Genomic DNA, 21,830 nt, shown 5'->3' with positions numbered 1-21,830 from the left:
GGGTGGCCCTAATGAATGAGGGTGAGATTTGGAAGATTCCGGTGTTGCTGTTTGCTGATGATACAGTATTGTTGAGTGAAGATGAATGGGAGTTTCAAGGTTTGGTGAATGAATTTGGGACAGTGTGTAGGAGGAAAAAGCTGAAAGTTAATGTAGACAAAAGTAAAGTTATGGTGTTTGAGAGGAATGAAGTCACAGAATGTACAGTGAGGTGGGATGGTGAGGATATGGAGAATGTGAGTGCATTCAAGTACTTGGGTAGTGTGATGAGTAAGGATGGAACTTTGGAGGATGAAGTGCGTGAAAGGGTACAGCAGGGAAGGAAGGTTGTTGGTTCACTGAAAGCAGTGATGAGGAATAAGGAGGTAAGTATGGAAGTTAAGAAGTCACTGCATGATAGTAATGTGATCCCTACCCTGACGTATGGAAGCGAGGCGTGGACCTTGCAAGAGGGGAATAAGTCAAGAGTGAGAGCAGTGGAAATGAGGTACTTGAGAGGAGCATGTGGAGTGACGTGGAGGGACAGGTTGACGAATGAAGAAGTGAAGGAACGCTGTGCGGTGGATGTGGATGTGGTTGAGAAGATTAGGAGAAATACACTGAGGTGGTTTGGACATGTGGAGAGAATGGAGAATGAAAGACTGACTAAGAGGGTGTATGTAGGTGAGGTGGAGGGAGGGAGAGGTAGGGGTAGACCGAGGATGAGGTGGAGGGATGGAGTTGAGAGGTATATGAGGGAGGGGGGGTGAGTTGGGGTGAGGGTAGTCAAATGGTGGGTGACAGAGCGACTTGGAGGCGTTTTGTCTGCGCCCACCCTTTGCGGGATTAGGGCGTCGGGCTATAGATAGATAGATAGATAGAGAACAACTCTACTAAATTATCCCACTATTTTCAGCTAATCACTTCATCCATGCCTGGAAGTACCCAACGAAAACAGACTGTCATGGAGGTAGCAGTCAAACGAGTTATGGATAATAATCATATAAAAGTGTTGAAGATCAGGACAGTATAAAATAATAGTAACATAATGGCTAATGAGCGGTGTTGTAAATGTATTCTTTATGTAGATCTAGGTGGTATCTGTGTTTATCTGTCAGTTTTATCTGTCACTCTATCTATCTAATATATTTATTTATATCAATCTGTCTGTCTCAGATAATCTATTTATTCCTTCATCTATCTATATCAATGAATGAGTCTATATAAATCGAGCTATTTTATATTTATCTCTCTTCCTCTCCATGTTTATAAACAGTGAAAATGGAACAAGTGAGTGATTCAGTGACTACTGGCGACGGTGGTGGAGTAACTGAATGGCAGCAGTTGCACAACTGAATGACTGATACTGACAGAGGTTGTGATGAGTGACTGAATGCATGATAATTATATAATTCAATTTTACTTACACTACATCCAATATGCCACTACGCCTGTATTCACATGTTAATGACAATAGAATAATTATGGACATATTTGGGTTCTATAACATTCACATCAAATTACCCTGAGGTGCGTAACAAGTTGCCCAGTATCTGGGGTAAATTGTGACGAACGACATGCCATTCTAAACCTTTAAATAACCATATGGCAAAAATGTTTTCGTTTATTTTGTCTATATTAATAATAAAAGGACATACTTTCCTGCTTCCAGACAAAAAATCATTATAGGCTATTATACCATTAACCTATAATGCAGTGAGGAAAATAAAACAATTGTCACAACTAGACCCTGTCTGCCCTACTAAATACGCTGGTATAACTGACCCATACACTGAAAGGACGTCATTGTATTGTACAGGTTAGAACAGATGAATTAATTATGGATAGAAAAGCATCATTATATTACAAGGCTAAAAAACTCCAACTGAAACTAGAAAACCATCATCCTAAAAAAAAAAAAAAAAAAAAAAAAAATCCAGAAACTGGCGACATCGTGCCAAATCGTTTAGGACAGATGTACTACAGATGCAGAAATTGCTTTATTTTACAGAAGAGTTTTATCCTCAAATGGTCGCCTCTTTAGTACTGTATTCCAATTAGAGGCTTCATCAAACCTGTTTCAGCGGTCTGCCACCAGGTGGTCTAGCGCCGTCCAGTCTCGATTAAATATTTTTGTGGGGTTTTAAAGACCTGTGAAATTGTACCTAATTCTAAGTTTATAATAATACTGCTATTTATATGAATATTTTTTCCTATTCAATCAAGCGCATATCTATATACCTGTAAAGAAAGAATAACCAGGTTTTCCGAGAATCTTAGCTTGGGGACTAAAATAGTGTGCTGTCTATTTACATATATTTGAATAAATCGTGTGAAGTTAGTAAAAGGAGATTACCTTTAGAACTTCTGATGTGTGTGTTTTAGCATGCTTTAAAGTAGTAAACAGTTTCTCTGAAAATAATATACTGAACGATTGCTTAGTTGGTGAGTCAGCCATATTAATCCAAACAAACGGCAGTGCGGTACGACACTGTAATCATAACAGAGTATGAGGAGTTGAAGTGTAAACTTACTAAACTGTGCAGTGGAGACAGGGAAATATTTAAAAGAATTATTTGTTAGACTTTGGTTACTAAGATGACCAAGACGTCCAATACAGTAGGTCCGCACTGTTAGGAAAAGTCATACGTCAGGCAGGGTAGCATATCGAAAGGTGGTGCTAAATATGCGGCTACACGTCTATTTTCTTTTGTGGATACTAATGAATGACAAATATTTTAATCACTGTTATCTTGCTTTATGGATGATTCTAGTAAAATTGCCTAGGTTTTGTCTCTATGTTATGCTTAAGGAGATGAGTAAACTAACGAAAGCGAGTTTACAAAATGACACTTATAATCTATCTATCTATCTATCTATCTATAGCCCGACGCCCTAATCCCGCAAAGGGTGGCCGCAGACAAAACGCCTCCAAGTCGCTCTGTCACCCACCATTTGACTCCCCTCCCCCCGACTCACCCCCCCTCCCTCATTTACCTCTCAACTCCATCCCTCCACCTCATCCTCGGTCTACCTCTCCCTCTCCCTCCCTCCACCTCACCTACATACACCCTCTTAGTCAGTCTTTCATTCTCCATTCTCTCCAAATGTCCAAACCACCTCAGTGTATTTCTCCTAATCTTTTCAACCACATCCACATCTACCCCACAACGTTCCTTCACTTCTTCATTCGTCAACCTGTCCCTCCACGTCACTCCACATGCTCCTCTCAAGTAACTCATTTCCACTGCTCTCACTCTTGACTTGTTCCCCTCTTGCAAGGTCCACGCCTCGCTTCCATACGTCAGGGTAGGGATCACAATACCATCGTGCAGTGACTTCTTAACTTCCATACTCACCTCCCTATTTCTCATCACTGCTTTCAGTGTACCAACAACCTTTCTTCCCTGCTGTACCCTTTCACGTACTTCATCCCCCAAAGTTCCATCCTTACTCATCACACTACCCAAGTACTTGAATGCACTCACATTCTCCATATCCTCACCATCCAATCTCACTGCACACTCTGTGACTTCATTCCTCTCAAACACCATAACTTTACTTTTGTTTACATTAACTTTCAGCTTCCTCCTCCTACACACTGTCCCAAATTCATTCACCAAACCTTGAAACTCCCATTCATCTTCACTCAACAATACTGTATCATCAGCAAACAGCAACACCGGAAGCTTCCAAATCTCACCCTCATTCATTAGGGCCACCCCCACATCCACTGCCCTACCTTGCACCTCCTTTACAACCCCATCCATATATATATTAAACAGCCATGGAGACATCACACACCCCTGTTTCAGTCCCACATTGAGATCAAAGAACTCACTCAGCTCACCATCCACTCGCACCGTAGCCCTAGCTCCCTCGTACATACTCTTCACAGCACTCAACAATTTCCCCTCCACTCCATATATTCTCAATACCTTCCACATACCTTGCCTATCTATTCTGTCATAAGCTTTCTCCAAGTCCATGAAGGCAGCATACACTTTCCTTCCCTTCTCTAGATACTTCTCCACTAAACATCTTAGAACAAATATCTGATCTACACACCCTTTTCCCTTCCTAAATCCCCCTTGTTCTTCTCCAACTAGCTCCTCTGTCATATGCCTAACCCTATCAATGAGTATTCTACCATATATTTTACCAGTCACACTAAGAAGGTAAATACCCCTATGGTTACCACATACTTCTCTCTCCCCTTTTCCTTTGTACAGAGGAACAATTATACCTGATTTCCAGTCCTCTGGAACCCTTCCCTCTTCCCAAGCCAATCTACACAACTTCCATATCCACTCCACAACAATCTCACCCCCATACCTAAGCATTTCACCACACACTCCATCAATTCCTGGGGCCTTTCCCAGCTTAATCTTCTTCATCGCTTCCACTACTTCCGACCTACTGATCTCTTCCTCCCTCCTCTCATCTCTTCTTGTCCCAGCCATTCCCCAACCACTTATACTCACACTGCTCTCACTCTCTACATTCAACAAATCCTCAAAATGCTTCTTCCATCTCCTCAATTTCTCTCTCTTCTCCACCAACAATCTATTATTCCTATCTTTCACTCCCCTACTATTTCCCCTTTCACACTGCCTTACTTTCTTTACCTCCTTCCAAAACAATTTCTTACTCTCCCTCCATTTCACACTCAGATTCCTCCCAAACTCTTCATCCACTTTCTTCTTACTCTCCTTCACCAGTCTCTTAACCTCCCTCCTCCTGCTCACATATACCTCTCTCTTCTCTCTCTCATCTTCTCCCCTACCTCTACTCGCCAACCATTCACCATATGCCTTCTTCTTTTGTTCCACAGCTCGTTTCACCTCATCATTCCACCATGCTGTCCCTTGCACACCCTTGCATCTCCTCCTCACTCCACAAACCGCCTCACACGCTGCGCTTATCTCTTCCGTGAATATCTTACATACGTCTTCCACCCTTTCCATCTGCTCTAGCTCATACCTTCCCAATCTTTCTTCCACTATGCTCTTATACTCTTATAATACATTATATATAATCAAAGGGTTCCCATACTCTAATTTCTTTGTAGCATATTATGCCACCTGGGTAATTTGATGAGTAAAATATGTTTTGAGGTGTTTTACTTTGTGTCAAAATTAAAAAGAAATTAAGCACTGGCTACTTTTCCAGTGCTTACCCCGCATCAGAGCTGGGCGACAGAAGCGAACCTAGTGGCAGATTTCTGAAACAGGATCTGGTGAAGTCTCTAATTAATGTCAGACGATTTCAAACACGTGAAAAATATAGAAGCCGGAAAGTGCCAGTGCTGTCACCGCAACTCTCTCATCGTTGGAACAACTCTACTATTGTATTCCAGCTAACATCAGACCATCCCGCTTTGCTGAACTTTTTAAGCGTATCAGTAACACAGAGAGTAGGCCAGCATACTCTCCTATGCATTGCCCTAAAACAGTCAACGTCAGACTACATGCACATTGCACACCAAACTTTCTTTTCTAAATTCTGCAAAAACGGCGTCTCAACACCCAATCTCGGAGTTCCCGAAGGGGGAGGGGTTAAAATGCCCACCCTACGCCCCTTTCCCGAAGATGACCATGTGAGATTCATGGAACTTTATCTGACTAACTCTGTATTCATTTCTGCAACATTTATGGCATTTCCTCTGGTTTTCTCCCTTTTGAACGCAATCTCTCTTCCTCTAAACATTACTTTCGCTTCCTCATTGAGACTCAGCTGCCTGAGGCGATGGATAGCAAATGCTTCTCTGTGTCCTCCTACTTTATTCTCACTTTAGAGCCAAGAGTGGCTGTTGTGTGTATGTACTCAACAACATACTAAGCTCTCGTGCCCTTGTACTTGCATCCTCTGAATTCTCTGCACTCTGCATTTGTCTAGCTTGTTAATCTCTGCCTAAATACATCTGTGCTGTGAACTAATCCCCAAATTCTACCAACCATGAAAAATTTTTCAACTATCTTATTTCGAAGATGGAACACATCCTATCAATTTCGGCTTTCTTTGAGCTCTTCATTCTAGGTGATTTCAATGTTCACTTCCACCTTTCGCTGTCCTCTCCATTCACTGATTCACCTGGTGAACGTGCCTTCATCTTTCTAATCCTTAAACCCCACACGTCAGGCAATATTTAATGCAGTCATCACCTCAATACGGGCAATTTCTCGGAAACTGCTGAAAATGGCTTGTTTTCAAACCTTAATATCTGGGAAATATAGCCCTGAGGGAAACGAAACCATTTTACTCAACAACTCTTCCTCTTGTTAGTGAAAGTATCCCCAGGTCTGTAGGTCCTTGCACTGATAAGTAATGATGTAAGGAAGAGAACTAATTTTTGGCGCAAGAGAGGAGGTGTTTGTGCATCTGCCCACGGTGCCGACTATGGCTTTGCTCTCAGTGTGATAACTTACTCCACTACTAGATAAACTAGACGCTGTTGCATCCGAGGCATGCCTTATGGCACTATCACTGAGCCCTTTTCTAGTATCCTTGGATACTAGGTGGATGATGCAACTGGCTACATGCGGCGCACACGGAATCAGACAAAGAGGAACCTGAAGAAAGTGTTGTACACCTGGCAAAGGCAAGAGACAGACTGACTCTCACCTGTGTGGTATAGAGGGACTCCTTCCCTACCCTCTGGTGGCAAGAAGAAATGGCAGTCGGTTCAAACTGGTGGTGGGAAGACACTTGCATATAGCCTCTACCTGGCGGCCCCATGGAAGTCAGATTGTTACGTGTATAGACGTTCCCTGGTGGATGGGGGTTAATGACCTACAGCAGCTTGTGCAGCACCCAGTCCATATCCTTGACTGCCTTGGAGGGAGTTCCAACCTACCTGACCTCTTACTTACAACCAATCCTACTGCATACTCTGTAAGTCTCTTCTCTCTGATGGGCTCCTCCAGTCACAACCTTATCACCTTAGCCTGTCCTCTTGCACCAGTAAGGCCTGTAGACCTTCCAAAGAAGCGGCGGTTGTGGTACATTGGAGCTACTGAATGGGAGGTACTCAGGGCGTACTTCTTTTATTTTCCCTGGAATGATTATTGCATAGATGACCTAGAGTCATCTGAGTGTGCCTGGTGCATTACGGATGTTATTTTCTTGGGCACAGACGCATACATTCCTCTCTCTTATCCACTGACAAATGCAAAAAATACCTTGATTTAATCACACCTGTTCTAAAGCTGTCCACAACAAGAAAGCCTACAAAATTTACCATCCCCAACACACCCCCGAATCTCATCTCAATTATGTCTCTGCTTGGAACCGTGTGAAGTCTGTTCTTCACTCTGCTGAGAATAATTTCATTCGTTCTAAATGCTCTGAACTCTCCGACTCAAATTTTTCCCGCTTCTTCTGGCACCTTGCCAAAAACCTTTATCACAACATTGTTTCATCCTCCTTCCCTCCTGTCTTCTGATGGTTCTGTAACTGCTATTGAAAAAGCAGATCTATTTGCTCAAATTTTCTCCTCCATTTCCAACTTACACGATTCCAGTGCTGTTCTTTCATCTCCTTTCCCCCCGACTTCCTCATGACTGATATTAAAATGTCTTTATTTGATGTACTTCCTGCCTTTAGTAGGCCCAATACGCTCGATACAAATAAGATATGTGGGTCAAATGGGGTCCTTCCTGTTGTCCTTGTGCTTCTGTGCTTACACTTGACCATAGTAAACTATTACATTATTGTCTGTTGACTTATACCTTTACTTCTTGCTGGAAGTTTGCTCACATTCAGCCTTTCCCAAGAAAGATGACCATTCCCAGTCCTCTAACTATCGAGCAATTTTTTTTAACATCCTGCATTTCAATTTTTATTTTATTTTTCATATATTTTTTTAGATTAAACCACCACTCCTAGCATAACCTTTTTTCTGATCGTCAGTATGGATCCCTCCAAGGACGCTCCATTGGCGATCTTCACACCTTCCTTTCATACAGTACTGGTCATCCTCCTTTCGGGACTACAACGAAAGCATGCCATTGTACTTGACATCTGAAAGACTTGCAGTCGAGTATGGCATAATCCTTTGATTTTCAAACTGCCCTCTTATGGTTTCTGTCCTTCTATCTGTGCCTTCACCTCTGGCTTCCTTCCTGGTCGTTCAATAGCTGCTGTTGTAGACGGTCACCGTTCTCCTAGAGCTATCAATAGTGGTGTTGCTCGGGGTTCTGTCCTATCACAAGCTCTTCCTTATATTCATCAATGACTTCCTAAGCTGCACTTTTAACCCTATCCACCCATATGCTGATGACCCCATCCTCCACCTTTCCATCTGCGTTTGCAGCATCTATCTCAGCAGTTACTTCAAGAAACAAGATATGAGGCTATGGCACACTTAATGTCTGACTTGGCTCATATCTCTGATTGGGGCAAACGTAATCTTGTTTTTAATGCATCGAAGACTCAGGTATTACATCATTCGATCCGTCCTAATCGATCGCGAGAAGGTCTCTTAATTTTTAACAATATCCAAGTCCATCCAGCATCATTAAACATACCTGAGGTTTCATTCTCTCAGGATTTATTTTGGAAAAATCATATTACCTCTCTTTTAGAATCTGCTTCCAAGAGATTATCTGTGCTAAGCCGACTTTGTGCCTTCTTTATCCCTGTACAGCTGTTGACTTGATACACGGTTTTATTCGCCCCTGAGTAAAGTACAACTCTCATGTGTGGGGAGACTCCCCACATACAGCTCTTCTCAACAAGGTGGAGTCAAAGGCTTTTCATCTCATTAATTCTTCTCTTCTTAGTCATTTCAAGTGCTGTATCTTCACGTCACTGTTGCATCTTTATTTTTTTTTTTCATCGTTACTTCTATGGTCACTGCTCCTCTGAACTGTCTGCTTGTATCTCCTCCACCATTACGGCGGGAGCGTAGCACTCCTCTGGCAACAAATTCTCATCCCTTTTCTGTCCACCTCTCTAATGCAAGGGTTAACGGTGACTCCTCGTCTTTTTTGTATACAACAGATCAGTTCTGGAACTGTCTTCCTTTATCTGTATTTCCTACTGCTTATGACCTCCGGTCTTTTAAACGCAATGTGTCCAGGCATCTCGAAATGAACCGACCTTGAATCCGGCTCCGTTTTTTTTTTTTTTTTTTTTTTTTTCGGAGGGAGCAATCTTGTGGGCTTCCAGCATTTGATTCCTTCTTCCTGGCATTAAGAACACCTGAGAGTTATTATGGACGCCTGATTATGTTGATGGTGGTGTAATTAACTCTCTAATTGTCAGAACAACTCTTGTATTCAGCTTCTGGCAACGCCTGCTTATTTTATTAACATGAGAATGAGCCCCGGGGGCATATTCTCGTGAACTTAGAAGGCTTCTGCCACCTCTTTCTTAGCGATTTATTCTTCCCATTACACATACTGTAAACACTGTCTTGTAAGTTATTTTTTTCGTTTCAGTAGCGACATGGGTTGTATACATAACACTGTACGTTTCCCATTCCGATTTGTTGTTCATATTACATCTAATAACTCTCTTGTTGGTTACTCGTGCCTGTTCATTACCGGCAAAGGCTACAGACATAAAACAAGACCAGAGTGAAGTGTTGTCTGGAGAAATAAACTGTTAAGGATGAAGTACAAGGCAGACTCCCCACACCATCACTACGATGACTTTCTGCTATAATCATATAATCAGGAGATTATTTTAATCACCTTACAACGATCTCTTGCACCGAGAAGGTTGATGATGGCTATTATCGAACTCCTGAAATTCAAAACATGTCTCCTGACCTGAAAAAAATCGTCAAGTGTTGGGAAGAACATGCTTAAAAAAATGCATCTTCTGACTACACGGTTTAATGACGAGAATATGAAACATAGGAGTTTTTATTTGTATCTGGCATAGACATGACAGTCCATCACCTAAGGCCCGGCTGTACTCCTACATGCCACGCCCCTTCACATGTCACCACTTTGGTGCAAATATCCACTGTTCATTCTGAATCCATTCAGGGGCTTTTTATTAAGAGTTTGTGTAATAATATTAGCAGGGGTACTTTCATTACTTACCTGCTGTTCGTGTGGAAGATCTGTGAAATTTGTTCCAACGATACTTAAATAATCAAACAGTTCCCTGCCCCATCCTGGAATCGAACTTGCGACCTTTCGGACAGCATCTTACTTCTCTAACCACATGGCCACTACATTAGAGATAACTCATTCAGTCCACTAACTTTTTGCTTTATTTTAGTGTTGCTACCCTGTGTTGATTTTATTCGTTAGGAAGGACTTTTATTAATGAATGGTTTGTGAAGGTTTTATCTATTTTCGCTGACTCTAAGACTCTCTCTAAAAGATACAGACTCGACAGAAGGCAGCAAAAATAAAATGACAAATGTGACACTGGAGTGAAGAATGAAGTAAAAAAAAAAAAATGGTTGCAGGAAGGAAAGAATTAAATACGCCACTGATTGATGTGGTAACCCTTTCAGTCCGAGGAAGAAGTGTTATTAATTCATTCCCACTGCCACCAGATGACATTAATCAGCTTGGCCAAGTGAAGGTATTAATGGAGGCTGTATCTAAACCATTCTATTCGAAAAGTCTTGAAAGTTGAATGAAATGGTGGGGGGGGGGAGGGAGTAATAACGAGTAATTTATAAGTCACTGGAGTTAGGTGGCTATAGTGCTGAACAGCAGTGTGTGTGTGTGCAACGTACCGAGTTCTGCAGCAGTGTGTCTGGGTTGGCGGCCACCTCGCGGTACCACACAATCCACAGGCTGTTGTTGGCCACGAAACTCACGAACAGGTTCTTGTGCAGCCGAATACGGGTGCACTGCAGCGACCTGGCCGGGGGAGAGTGGGGGAAACGTGGACGCCATGTGTGATAATAGAGATATTATACAGATCAAGTATTTGAGGCATTTATTACACACACACACACACACGAAGCGACACAATAAACATGGCGCGGTTCACAATGTAATTTGAGGTCTGTTACTGTGGAAGGCATTAAATTCAGCAGCAAGTAATCAATGGACCAATGCCTGTGGGAAATATGATGATGGATATCCCACTTCTGTGTTTTTCTCTTCCCTGGTTATAGATCCTGTCCACCCCATTCATAATAGTTGGAATGGGATGGTGATGATGATGATGATGACAATCCCTTCCCATATTAACCCATTCACCACGACGACGTCCTTTATATTATATTCTTGCAAATTACATACGATATTAATCGGTGTAGGAAAGACTTTACTTTGAAGGGGCTAAGCATAGCCTCTCTTGACCTCTTCACTGCTAGGGAACTATCCCACATTGAACAAAATCGTCCAGCCACAACAAAAATAATAAAAGAAAGTTATCAAGCGTCCACACTTCAAGGTGTGATATGTGCCCGAGCGAGTAAGCTCGCTGTTGTTTTAGACAAACGACAATGAACTGCGCCGTCCTGATTGTCTGATACTAGTGCATACTTTGAAATGATATGTCTTGTTTCAGAATATGCAAAATAACCGTTTAGGGGCTTTGAACCCTTATGCCAAAAAAAAGCTGGTTGAAGCACCTGACTCAGCTTTTGTACTCAATTCTGCTTTTCATTTTAATACTTTTAAGCACTATGCTGGGAGTTTTGAGAAAAGCACCTTAAATAATATCTACTGCTGTTACATAACCTTTCATACCATGGTCGAAGGTTTGTGGTAGTTTTATTAATTTTTGAGAACTTCCAACGGTGTGTGTAGGTCGGTTGTAGCTTCAATAATATCCGAGAGAGCACAATTTTACTGCTGAGTTGGTGCTTTTTTGTTTGTTTATTTGTTTAGCAATGTGGTGACGAATGTTGAGAAATGTCACTTAGGTGACAACTATTGCTTTCTCATAAACTTTCTGTGGACGTCCATGGAGCCTCTGTAGCTTTAATATTCTCAGAAATAACAAACATTGCGTGCTGTTTGATACTCTATTTTTTACATATTTTTTCATCACATGGTTGGAAACAAAGAAGTATGAAACACATTACTTATGCATAAGCTTTCAAACGATGCGTTTAAACCAGCTATAGTTTTGATAGTGTCTAAAATTTAACACCTTTGGTGCTATGTGTTATACACGTGGCTGGAGTTGGGGGGAGAAGGGGAATATTTTTCGCGAGATGAGTTGGATGTTCACCTCTTCGTGTCCCACTCTCACCCACCCAACCAAACATCTAACATGTGAAGATTTTACTTAGCTGAAAATACGTTATAGAGTTTGAGTGTTAATACTGTCACTGTTTACCATCTCATGGTCGGGACAACTTTAGAACTCTGTTCCATCTAATGCCAGACGATTTTATCCTGGCGAGAGTAAGTTATAGGAGTCTGTAAGTAAAATAACCAGGGAGCAATTGCGAAAGGATTTAAATACACAATGATATGTTGTGACGTCAAGAATAATAATGGTAAAAAAAAAAAATCCACACCATTAGAATGTGACCAAACGAGCAAGATTGTATTTTTGGTCTTTTTTGACTACATCTGGCTCTTTTTGGAAAATGACTGGTACCAATGTAAGGTAATTTGCATGACAGCTTCAATAAGGTACGACATGTCATGATTGGCCAAATAGTCATGGGGGGGGGGGAATGACGCATTGTTCTTGCAGAAGCGAAAGGTGTGGGTCGTTTTCAGTTATAGTTTGCTCTTAGTGGGGAAAAGTCTAGCTTTCTCTGGAAGGCAATCTTCATGGCAATGTGAAAATGATACACCATGCCACACTGGTTAAACTGCTGAGAAGGCAACACAGTTTTGGTGTACTTCAGTCAGGAAAATTTACAAGCCACTTGAGACAAGACTTTCACGCGACAGTTTTTGCCTGAAGTGGTGTTTTCCCTCACTTCGCTCGCCCGTACATCAACATAATAATAATAATAATAATAATAATAATGATAATGATGACGATGATGATGATGATGATGATGATGAGGAGGAGGAGGAGGAGAAGGAGAAGGAGGAGGAGGAGGGGGAGGAACCCAGAGAGTGCAACATACGCACCCTACAAGTGGTTTGTGCACCGAATATTTGAGGTTGCCATCTGACCTTGACCACCGATCAATTGTTCGAAAGATCGATTTACAGTGCCTCATTCTTGCCCGACCATGAACCCTTCCACTAAGCATGGTCCAAGTTGGTTTAAAACAGTCCAGTTGACCTTGTTCTGTGACCTTGACAGTTGATATATTGTTTTCAATATCAGTTCTGTTCATTCATGGCAGACCCTGAATCTTTCAACAAAGTTTGGTCGAAATAGAAAAAAAAAACGTTTAATTTATAAGGTCGAACATTTGACCTTATCCAGTGAACTTGAGCTTTGGCGGGTTGTTGTCAAAACTTAATTACTTTCACAAAACCCGGTCTAAGAATTGTTTATGATGATCGTGCCATGTTACCATGACGCTTGATCTTTCCCTGTGACCTTGATCTTTCATTGTCCTCAAAATCGAATCCTATCCGTGCTTAGCTTGAACATTTGCACAAAGATTGGTCCAGATTGGATGAAAACTGTTTTAAGTTGAACTTAGCGTGTGACCTTGACCATTGACCTATTGTTAAAAAAAAAAAAAAAGTCACCTCTTGGCTGATGCTGAATATTATCCTCAAAATTAATTTAAAACAAATCAAAACCTTTAAAAATTACTTCTTCTTTTTTTTTTTTTTCAAACACACGTACAAGCCAAATTTTTATCTTGTCCCGTGTCCTTGACCTTAGACTGATTGTTCTCAAAATTGAATGCCTTTGTTCTTGCCTTATCTTCAACACTTCCACCCTTCCACCAGATTTGATTGAAATCGTTACTAAGTTATTATGTTCACACACACACACACACACACACACACACACACACACACACACACACAAGAACTGGTATGTAAATGACCTGACGGCAAGAAAGATTATATTATATGAAGCGTCACGACGACGAGAAAAAAAGATGAATAAAAAATGAAACCAAGCCTCGTGATATAAATGACGTCAGGGCAGTACAAATAAAACACAACAGATTTCAGCGAAAAAGGAATAAAATACATAAGGCATGACAGCAGCAAAAGTATTAACATAAACGACGCCTTAGAACAAAGATTTTATCTGTCTATATATATATATATATATATATATATATATATATATATATATATATATATATATATATATATATATATGTTGTGCAGGTGTGCAGTGCTCCAGTAATTGAAGTATGTTGTGCAGTGCTCCAGTAATTGAAGTATTAACTTCAGGAGGAGACTCCTGGGATAAATGTAAAACATACATGTTCAAAGAAAATATGTTGCATTCACTACAGCTGTGTAATAAATGGCATTTAAATCTGTATTGTGGTAATGGGATATCCACTTCCACCCTATGTCACCATCCTCTGTACTCTTCATTACATATTCTTACTGAGAATTTGCAAGCAATAATAAAACAGTGCTCCATGAAGAGTCAAACCTGACAATAAAGTAATAAAGAGTATGGAAGGCGGTAACACAGGGTGGAAGTGGATACAGTATGTTACCTATTACCACCATTCAAACTTACATACTTTTAATTCATAATGGTTGTGAATCCGACATTTGTTCATAATATATTTATGTCTTAGGATGACCCTAGGAATCACATCCTGAAGCTGGTACGTCAACTCTTGGGACATCCTCTTTGTATGCGTGTCTATATCTATATATCTATCTATGCATCTATCTATAATAGATAGATAGATATCAGGTCAATTACACACTCTAAGAGCTAGGCCTCGCAGCCACCTCACCGCTGCTGGTGGTCTATAAGGTGTGAGAGCACCACACATATAGTGATGTTTCCTTTCGGATTCCCACACTATATATGGTGCTGTCACACCTTTTAGATCCGCAGCGGCCACGTGGCTATGAGCCCCCAATCGTTTTAATCGACCTGATGATATACTGCAATCTGTCATTACACACACACACACACACACACACACATAGTTGAACTAACCTGAAGTAGCAGAAGATGACGAGTGATATAGCCAGGGCCAGGAGGGAGACGGAGTACCCGCTGATGTAGATTGTGTTCACCATCTGCCGCATCTGTGGGGAAGTAGGGCTGAAGTACACTAGTAGTAGTAGTAGTAGTCGTTCCATAGGCAGTCTGGCCGAACAGCCCCGAGTCCCTTAGGAAGGCCATGGCCGAGACCGGGCTTTCCCACAGAGCTCTCAAAGAGTGTATGTTGTGTTGTTGGCGTAGGTGATTGTGTGCAATGCAGTCTTCCATAATGTGCTTAATAGTATGGGGTGCTGTGTTGCATCCTGGACAGGCATCAGCAACGGAGTCGTCCAGCCTCTTCTGGTAGCTTAAGAGTGCTGGATGGTGCCCACATCTCAGCCTGGCCAGGTGGACCCTATCCTCACAAGGATGATAGGATTCAGAAGGGTGGATGTCAGGAGGCCGTGCATCCAGCTGTGTGTTGTCTTTCAGTGACTGAATGGAGCGGCGAGTGATCTGAGTGTGGATATGCTTCTGGAAGCTGGTCTGAGGTGGGCGAAGGGGGAGAGATGACAGTATTTGTGTATGGTATCGTGTGCTGGGTGTTGTTGTGATGTTCCTTGGTGTGGGTGGATGTGCTGCCATGTACTGTAGTGGGTGTTGTGGGTTTGTGGAGGCTGCAGCAAGAAACTGGGTGCCTCTCATGTCTAGGTGATCCTTGACTTTGAGGACTTTGGTTTCTTGATGTAGGTGGTCTGTGGGTGTAGTAGCTGTGCAGCCTGTGATTATTTTTAGGGCCTTGTTCTGTATGGTCTGTAGAGTGTTATAGTGTGTTTGGGTGAGGTTAGAAGCCCAGGCAGGGTTTGCATAATTCATCACTGAACGTATGTATTGTTTGTATACTGTGGTGGTGGTTTCTTTGTTGTGTCCGAATGTTGTATGGGCAAGTGACCTCAAAGCATTGAGTCTTGGTGTTATTTTATTTTTAATGTTTGTGATGTGTTGTTTAAATGACATTGATGTATTGTATATTACACCAAGGATTTTGGGTGTGTGTGTGGTAGGGGGGTGTTGATTATGGTGAGGAGTGGGATGTGACTGTGTTCTACTGGGGGTTTGTGAGAAGGTGATTTCAACGCCAAGTCGTCGGCCTGTAGATTTGGCTGGGGCTTTTTCGAGCCTGTTTGTGGTGAACCATTCGTGTAGTGTGTTGAGGTAAGGTTGAATGATGTGTGCAGCTGTGTTTGCGTTTTGGTGCGTACATGTAAGTGTTATATCATCTGCATAGGAAGCTATGTGTATCTGTGGGGTGTGGGGTGTGGGTACGTCGTGCATGTATAGGTTAAAGAGTGTAGGGGACAAAACAGATCCTTGGGGGAAGCCGTTTGTGAAGTTTCTGATGTTAGAAGACTAACCGGCATGTGTTACGTGTGCACATCTGCCTGCTAAGTAGTTTGCCAGCCATCTTTTTGTGTTATTGTGCATGTTTGTGTTGAGTATTTTGTTTGTGAGGTTGTGACGGGGGATGGCATCAAAAGCTCTGCTGATGTCTAGTGTGACTAGGAGCGTTCTGTGTGGTGGCCTAGCTGAATTCATGCCATCAAAAACTCTCTCTGTAAGGTCTGTAAGAAGGGTGTTTGTGGAGTGTAGTGGCCTAAAGCCATGTTGTGACTGGGCTAGGGGAATGTGAGGTGCGACTAGTTGTAGTACCAGTCGTTCAGTGACTTTAGAGGGGGTGCAGAGGAGTGTGATGGGGCGATGTGAGGAGGGTTACGTGGGGTCTTTGTTGGGTTTAGGGATAGTGATGATATTGCCATGCTTCAAGATGTTGGGTATTATGTTGTGTGAGTAGCTGCAGTTTGATATGTTGGTGAGTGCTTGTATGCCTTATGGTCCTAGGTGTTTAAGTTCAGTGTTGCTTATGTTGTATGGTCCACAGGCAGATGAGTGCTTGAGGTTGTTAATGATGTGCTTCGTCTGGTTGTAAGTGAAAGGTGCGTAGTCTGGGTCTGTGGGAAACTGTCTCTTACGTCGGATGATACGTCGGTCTTCGGGATGGGGGTTTAGATGGCTGACTTGTGAAAAGTGATTGATGAGAGTGTTTGCTTGTTGTTTGTTTGAGGGTATGGTGTCTGTCGTTGTGATGGCAGCGTGTGATTGTGTGGTGTTGCTGTTGGAAAGTGTGATGCTGTTTAGTGCTTTGTAGAGTTTACTGATGTTTGTTTTGTGGTCAAGTGTTTGGAGGTAATTTTTCCAGTTTAGTGTTTGCTGTTCTGATATTTTATTGTTTATTTGAGTGTTGAGTTCTTGTATTTGTTGTATGGTGTCTTGTGTATGGGGTGTTGGGGAGTGTCGCAGTGTGTCCCGTTGTCTGATGAGGCCTTGAATTTCTAGTGTGCAGCTGGGGTTGTGTTTCTTTCTGTTGCCTCTAGGGATGTGTCTTTTGTCTGCGTTTTGTATGATTGTATTGAAAGTGTTCACAGCGGTGTTGATGTTTGTGATGGGTGTACTGTTTAGTATTTCGAAATGTTGTTCAGTTTCAGTTACAAAGGCCTCCCAGTTGGATCTCTTATAATTAGTGTATGTGTGTTTGTGGCCAGCCGGGGTGATTCTGGTTTTGGTAGTGATGATGATTGGGAGGTGATCAGAACCTAGGGTTTTGACCACTCTCCATGATGTAGTGGGGGCGAGGTTTGGGAAGCAGAAGGTGATGTCTGGAGATGATGGGAGGAAGAGGGCTTGGTGTGGGATATGGGTATGTTGGTCTAGACTGTTTAGTATGAAGAGATGATCTGTCTGGGATTGTAGTACCAGCCCTCTGTCTGTGTCAGGGTTGTTGACATGTCAGGCCGACGACTTGGGGTTGAAATCACCACCCAGGATGATGCTGGGTATGTTAGTGATGTGGTGTATCTGTGGAGAGTAATTGTGTGGTACTGTGGGGGACGATTGGGGGGGAATGTATGTGTTAGCGATTGTTATGTGTGATTTGTTACCAGTGCTATTTTAATTGATTGTATTTCTGTTGTGGTGTCATGTGGGGGAAGAAGTGACTTTGTGTGTGCACTGGTATCTGCAAAGTTGATGAATTTGTGTACCAGGGTGATGAGTCCACCGCCACCGCTGTCGGCCCGGTCTTGTCGACTGGTGGTGAAGTTATGAAATGTCGGTGTTTTCTGTGTTCTGTGTAGTTTTGTTTCTTGTAAGATGGCAATGTGTATGTTCTGTTGTTTGATGAATTGTGTGAGTTCATGTATTTTGGTGTTTATGCCATCTATGTTTAACTGAAGGATGTTTATGTTGTGTGTGCGATGTGTGTTGGCTGCTGCAGCACGGAGGGGAGGTGGTGTGGGTGGAGGGGAAGGGGTAGGAGGAGGTTGTGATGAAGGTAAGGGTTGAGGTGGATTAGGATGGGTTGGAATGGGAGGAGTTAGGGGACTGGATGGTGTGGGAAGGGTCAGTGGGTTTGGCTGTGGAGGTGTGAAGGAAGTAGGAGTAGGATTGGAAGGGGGGTTGATGGGTGGGGGGAAGGAGCATAAGGAGCAGGTCCAGGTGTTTGTGTAATGTTTTCTGGATGCAAGTGTTGTGCAGGTGTAATGGGTCCAGTTCTTGCAGGAATTGCACTGAACTGAACCCATTGTCTGTCGGCTGGACGTGATAGGTTTTGAGCATGTTGGACATATGTATTTGTTGGTGGGTCCTGGATTGCTCTCAATGTCCCCGGCTAGAAGTCGTCAAGAAATGACAGCCGGGGAGTCATTTCTCGGTGTAAAAAAAACGGTGTTGTTGTGTGTGTTGTGTTGGGAGATGTGGTACTTCCCCGGGCGACCGAAGCCACTCCCAGGTACTCGAGCCCCGTGAGGGGCCGGGGGGGGGGGGGTTGCGGTGGTTTGGACTGGTGGTGTGGTGTGGTGTGGTGATGTGGTGTGATGGTGTGATGTGGTGCGGTGTGATGGGTGTGCTGCTGTGGAGAGAAGTGAGGCAGGGTGGTGTGGTGTGGTGTGGTATGGTGTGGAGTATGGTGAGGAGAGTGGTGTCATGTGGAGCAAGGTGAGGTAGGATAGTGTAGCATGTAAAACGGTGGTGTGGTGTGTTTGGAGAGAGGTGAGGCAGGGTAATGTGGTGTGGTGTGGTGTGGTGTGGAGAGAGGCGAGGCAATGTGGTGTTGTGCAATAGTATTAACAGAGGTGAGGATGGATGGTGTCGAGTGATGGTGTGGTGTAGGAAGAGGTAAGGAAGGGTAGTGTGGTATGGAAAAAGGTGAGAAAGGATGGTGTGGTGTAATGGTTTTGGTGTTGTGGTGTGGTGCTGTGACAGTGAAGTAGTGTGATGATGTTGCTGCGGACATGTGTGGAGTGGCTGTGAGAGGTGGTGGTGTATATGATGGTGTGATATTGTTGTGTTGTATGAGTGGAGTGATGGTGTGGTGTGTTATTGTGTGATGCACTGGTATGGTGTGGTGGTTTGGTGGTGTAGAATGGTGGTGTGGAATGGTGATGTCGATCGGTAGTGGGGTACCATGGTGTGGTGTGGAGTGGCGGTGTTGTAGAAGGTGTGGTGATGAAAAGTGATGGTGTTGTGTGATGTGGTGGAATGCTGTGGTGTAGGCTAATGATACTAAAGTGATGGTGTGGTATGTCAGCGTGGTGTGATGTGGTGATGTGTCGTGGCGGTGTGGTAGGATGGTGTAGTGTGGTGATGTGATGTAGTGGTGTATATTGGCGGTGTGGTGTGTTGTGGTGTGGTGGAACACTGTGGTGGTGTTGTGTGGTGGAACGTTGTGGTGGTGTGCTGTGGTGATTTGGAGTGGTAGTGTGGTGTGGTTTGTGTTATGCTGGAATCTTGTATTTAACCTCTTACTGCGGTAAGTCCTTCCTGATCTGAATAAAGTCGCCTGGAGATACAAAGAATATACTAAAAGAGGAACTCTTGGTCTGAAGAGGTTAGTGGTGGTTGTTTGTGACTCTTCAGTATACAGTGGTCTCATGTAAGCAGACTGACATCATGCAGCGCTACCAACACACCCGCTACAAATCCAAAGCCATGCACCTGCGGCTAGGTCTCTCTAAAGTTAGCACCCTATATGTCTCGCCTCGGTCTGCATGTGCGAGTATCCAGATGGCAACTGTCAGTATTGCTGCATCTCCGAGACGGTCCAACACTTTTTACTTGACTGTTCCCGCTGCCATGGGGTTCGAGTATCACTTCGGGAAATCATTAATAGACAAGTAGGTTAATTTGATATCTGTCTTATTCTAGTTGGGGGAGACTTCCCAACCTGCAATCTTAGCAGGATAGCTTCAGCTCTCGCAACTTTTATCTCTGCCACTGGGCGGCCAACTGGTCTTTATTACCACTGTGAATCCACAAAATCATCACTGTTTTATGAAGACCTAATAACAATTTACAGAATTAATGACCCTCCACAGCATACCCACACACAGTATTTACAAAACAGTCATCATTATTTGGAAACTCAAAAATTATTTAAATATTTTTTGACCCTCCTATATCTAACCATAATACAAGCACTCTTGTGCAATGTTCTGAGATCCCTAAGCCCTTGTAAGCTGTACAATATGGGGAAATGAGGAAGAAGTATGAAATTACTACGTGTTGAAATTAAAAACGTTGCAGACCCACATATTATATCTGTTTCAGAAGACGACGTCCAGGCCTTTGGTGCTGATCTCACAGGAAAAAAAAAAAAAAAAAAAAAAAAAAAAAGTTTTCCATCTGTCAGTTCGTGCACGCTGTACAGGTGGCAGCTGTGGACCGGTTTTGGCCAATGAGGTGTCAAATGAATCCTCCCTAGTCAATAGTGTGGCCTCATCATAGTGAATGACACACTCAGGTCAACTTCATAGTCACGGTGACAAAAAAGAAAAAAGAAAATAAAGAAGAACTGTTCAAGCCAAACAGGTGTGAATCCCCCGTCTATTGTCCTGTGTATGTCACAGCTAGCCAGCCAACCAACAGCCGTCCCCTCCCTCCCTCCCACACCAACTTTGCCCGCTCTCACCCCACTGACATTTCTCTTTCTCCTTTTCTTTTATTGAAATAGATAGATAGATCAATATATAGATAGATAGAAAGACAGACATATTGTTAGATAGAATGGTCACCAAGATGAGGAGACTTCCCAAAATGCATAAACAAGGCATACCCATGAGACTAAATACGTCTGGGATAGGAAGCACACTCCAAAAACGAGCAAAACAACTTTCAAAACCCTTGTCCAGTGCACTAGACACCATCAGCAATGCTCACCTGAAAAATCCCAGCGACCACACAGACCGGCTTAAAACCAAGGATTTACAAAACAATGTAATAGTGAGTGTGTTACATAAAGTCCTTATTCATCAATGTGCAAGTAGAAGGTGCCCTGCGAGCAGTGGAGAGAGAGAGAGAGAGAGAGAGAGAGAGAGAGAGAGAGAGAGAGCGTTTGGAGGATAACACAGAAGATAAACTGCAGCCAGTACCGGGTGAAGACTTCATGAAACTTGTCTCACTGTGTGTGGGATTATGAGTGTTTGTTTTTGACGGAAAAGAATATGTACGTTACAAAGGCCTAGCCATGGACTCCTCCGTCAGTGTTGTCATGGCCTGCCTCAACACGGAGACACTGAAGAATGACAATTACAAACGAATTATGGGTAGGGGATCTACATGGTTCAGGTATGTTTATGATGTGCTAGCTCAGTGCCAAGTGGAACAAATTTAGGGACTTATTTAAGAATGCTGAACTATTCAAACAGTAATATCCAGTTCACAGTAGAAAAAGAAAATAACGTACCATATTTAGATACCATGATATGGAGAAAAGATTGGAATGTAAAATTCTCGCTTTATAGAATGCCAAC

The 21,830-nt window shown here is 42.8% G+C and overlaps 1 protein-coding gene across 1 annotated transcript in view; it reads right to left on the bottom strand.

The window, feature by feature from the left end:
* LOC145401981 (calcitonin gene-related peptide type 1 receptor-like) overlaps nucleotides 1-21,830 on the bottom strand; it is a 150,328-nt gene that overhangs the window by 81,425 nt on the left and 47,073 nt on the right. Inside the window, exons 5-6 of the mRNA XM_080274083.1 lie at nucleotides 14,980-15,071; nucleotides 10,685-10,811 (exon numbers count right to left, since the gene is read on the bottom strand). Coding sequence (XP_080130209.1) covers nucleotides 10,685-10,811; nucleotides 14,980-15,071 — 219 coding nt within the window. The remainder of the gene's footprint in view (nucleotides 1-10,684; nucleotides 10,812-14,979; nucleotides 15,072-21,830) is intronic.

Source organism: Coenobita brevimanus, chromosome 57, assembly GCF_032717465.1.
Source record: "Coenobita brevimanus isolate Jiangsu-jjx chromosome 57, ASM3271746v2, whole genome shotgun sequence".
NCBI classification, from domain to species: domain Eukaryota; kingdom Metazoa; phylum Arthropoda; class Malacostraca; order Decapoda; family Coenobitidae; genus Coenobita; species Coenobita brevimanus.
This window is presented reverse-complemented; position numbering and strand designations above follow the sequence as displayed.